The sequence below is a fragment of the Epinephelus moara genome, chromosome 8 (genome assembly GCF_006386435.1).
Source record: "Epinephelus moara isolate mb chromosome 8, YSFRI_EMoa_1.0, whole genome shotgun sequence".
Lineage (NCBI taxonomy): Eukaryota > Metazoa > Chordata > Actinopteri > Perciformes > Serranidae > Epinephelus > Epinephelus moara.
This window is the reverse complement of record NC_065513.1, coordinates 7137938-7141555: the sequence shown is the minus strand read 5'-3', so window position 1 is coordinate 7141555 and position 3618 is coordinate 7137938. Positions and strand designations below refer to the sequence as shown.

The 3618-nt window shown below is 39.9% G+C and overlaps 1 protein-coding gene across 1 annotated transcript; it reads right to left on the bottom strand.

Annotated features, from left to right (window-relative positions):
• fut7 (fucosyltransferase 7) lies at positions 1-3367 on the bottom strand. Its single transcript, XM_050051373.1, has 2 exons — positions 3234-3367; positions 1-1835 (listed from the first exon to the last, which is right to left on the bottom strand). The coding sequence occupies exons 1-2, from the start codon at positions 3246-3248 to the stop codon at positions 750-752; spliced, it is 1101 nt and encodes a 366-aa protein (XP_049907330.1). The 5' UTR covers positions 3249-3367; the 3' UTR covers positions 1-749.
• Positions 3368-3618: the final 251 nt, after the last annotated feature.

The window sequence follows — 3618 nt, the reverse complement described above, 5'->3', positions numbered from 1 at the left end:
TTGATATAGCACTTTAAAAAACAAACACCAAAATGCTTCACAAAGACAGATGTATACATATACACATTAGAGACATAAAAGTGCATAAATGAATCTCTGATCTGCAGAGCCCATAAAAGGGCTCATGTTTGGTTTTACTTTTCACTGTATACTTTGATTACTGTCCCTCATATACATTGTTAAAGTATTTTATGAAAATGTTATTAAAAGTGCTTTACAAATAAGATTAATGATACTGCTATTATTAACTCTTTCAAACTAAACCAAGTAGTTTCACCAAACTCTATCAAGATGGTTTAACAAGTACTTAGTGTGAAGCACACCAGGGCCCTGAGCAGACAACCAACAATCAAATAAAGAAAACAGTCTCATTTTGCTTTCTGTTTTTTGAAGAGCACATATTTCAGGTGGGATAATGAGGAATAAAGAAACATTGTTTACAGTAAGTAATAGCTTGTTGTAAAGAGAAACTTGCCTCCGTGGTTTCAACAAATGGAAAATGCTTATTTATGGTTACACACAAGTTCCCACTTCCGCTTTCATACAGTGCACTGCCAACCTCTTAAGATTTGTTTCTGTGGTGTGCAGTTCCTCATTGTTTAACAACACTGCACGGCTGACTGAAACACGTGTGATCCTTCATCATTTGTTACTGCATGGTATTTGACATCAGCAATTGTAACATCAGCAGTCCCAAACAAAAAAAACAACAATGCCTTAGCGGCCCAAAAGCATAAAAAGATTAAATCTTAGCTGTTGACCCAGCTCTCCAGGTCCTGATAAACTTTATTGGCTGGTAAAGTGGGGTAGCTGACACAGATTTGACACAGCCGTTCTCTCCAGTCAGTGTAGGTTTTTATTCTGTGACTGCGGTGCCACTGCAAGTACTCCTCATAGGCCTGTCTGTCTGCAGCCACATGCTTCAGATAGGCAGCCAGATCTGCTGCGCTCTTAAAATCAGCCACATGGATAAAGGAACCAGGAGGTGTCAGGGCTTCGTAGGTTGCCCTGTTGGGGCCGAGAACCACTGGTACAGCCCCTGCTTGGAAAGCGTTCCTCCAGAGCTTCTCACTGATGTAGTCCTTTGCTACAGAGTTCTCAAAAGACAGGTAAAATTTACACTTTGCAATTGTGGGTAACAGGCCCTTCTTCGACAGCGGTTTCTTGCTCCACCTACCATACACCACTATAGGGATATACTTCTTCAGACTTTGGTAAACAGCAGCCCGAGCCTGGTGTAACCGGTATCTGCTGACTACCCAGCTGACAAGGCAGGAGCGATTTGGAGCAGCCTGGAATGGTAGTTCACTACTTCCCAGCATGGTCTTTCCATAAGGTACGGATATGTCTGCATCACGTCTGTAGCTCATCGTCCAGTTGAAGAGGCCGGTGAGCTGTGAGAGGTTTGCGTTGTTGACAGGAGGTTCCATGGACAACCACACCCAATGCTGGGAGGCTGGACGATTCAGGTGCAGGGGCAGCGAAGACAGACCTCGGCTCAGCTCCTGGTGGTGGAAAACAACCACGTCAGCAGTGGAGAAGGCGGAGGTGTTGTCAGTGAGGAAACAGCCACTAATGTTATACATCTCAAGACATTTATCTCCGTCAAGCTTGTAAGAGCGACCAAACGGCCAGTGCCACAGCAGGATGCTGATGTTTCTCTGAGGAACATCTGGAGGATATTTCTGCAAATAGAGCTGTAGGTCCAACAAACTGTAATAAAGCAGGGGCGAGACAGAGATGAGGACGATGAGGAGGAAGACTCGGGATCCAGATGTTGTCATTGCTGCGGGCGTATTCCAGGTCAAAAGGGCACAGATCACTGGTATGGAACTCTTAGAGAGGAAGGAAGGGTAGATCAGAGATGATATTCTGCTTTCATATTTCTCGTCAATGCAAGAACTGCAGAGGGCAAGGTGTCAACAACAAAAACATCTCATTTAATTCTTTTTTAACTCCCCCAATTTTTTTCTTTTCAGTTATACAACCTTTTTCAGTTGGCTAGTTTTGTTACTAGTGAGTTTGCATCAGAGATGTAACAACACATAAATAAAATACTTTAAGGAAAATGCAGTAATCATTAGGTATTTTCCTAATCTCTTTTTTTTTTGGTTTGTTTGTTTGTTTGTTTACAAAGGAGTAATAAAACTCTAGCAGAACATTTAATGAATTCTACACAACTGTTTGTCAATTCAATATTTTTTGGCAAATCTGTGCTTTACTTAAGTTTTTATATTTCTGTCAACTTCCACCGTTACTCCACTACATTTCCTAACTAAAGTGTACACTTCTACTTCAATACATTCTCCCTAAGCATCTTAGTTGCGTACTACAAAATAAGGAAGGAAGGGCTGAAGGGATGGATGGATGGATGGATGGATGGATGGATGGATGGATAAATGAAGGACAATGGGTGAAGAAACAACTGGATTTCGTCCTTTAAATCCTTTATGTTCTGAAAAGAGTGTAATGTACACTCCATTTTTAGGGTGGTGTACATGTTATGAAGAAATAAACCTCAAAATTCTCAACTCAAAATTCTAACTGCTGTTTTGTTTTTTAATAACAGCTTTTACTTTTACTTTCAGCACTTAATTACATTTAATATCACAAAGTAATGTTTATACTTCAGTACAATAAATATCAGATACTTTAAGACTAAAATTCTAATAGGTGATTCTAACTTTTACCAAAGTCATTTTGTGGTGAGATAACTGTATTTTTAGTCAAGCGTGGCTTTCAGGTACTTCATCCACCGGTGTTTGAATGCTAAATTGAACCATTTGCTAATCATCAAATAATTAATACAGGTGACTGATCAAAGTCATTTCTAAGTAAAGCAAAGCAAAATATTAATCTGTATGTTTTTATAACAGTAAGTCCTTTTTTGCTGAGCATATTTTAATAACTATCTTTGTGGGTTGATGATAAGGCATTTTGTTACATGTAAGTGGCAGCAAGACTTCTAAAGATGGCACACCCTGAACGCTGGGTACACCACAAACTCAGCCCTAATTTCACAACGGAACGTTCGAAGAGAGATAAGAAAAAAGCAAGAGAGAAAGAGAATTAAATTTCTAAACAAAATCCTGAGACCTCATTTTCACAGTTTCCATCCCTCTGAGACACATACAGTAACATTCTGTACACCATGAATTTGTAGTAGAATTTAGATATCAGCAGATGGATTTAGAGGAAATAAAAATGAGGCTGGCAGAAGTGTTGCCACTTACCGAGTGACATGGCATCAGGTTGTCTCCTTTGCGTAGAGCTTAGTCTTACTCAACACATATGAAGGAAATCCTGCCCCCCTCCAAAAGGTTTTGACTCATCTCTTTCTTGACATTTCTCTCTCTCACACTCACACACACACACACACACACACACACACACAGACACACACGTACTCACGCAGTGGTCAGCAGAAAAAAGGAGCAGCAACAAAACCCAAAAACAGTTGTTTATCCTGTAGTAATTTCAAAAGAATGTTTGTTTTTCATAGAAACTGAACTATGAATTAATAGTATACAGTAAGATCCACTCCAGCTTCTTGGTTGGTACACTGAGTTTGGGCGTGTTTCCTCTCATGTTTAGCCGGGTATGGTTTAGAGATTGATA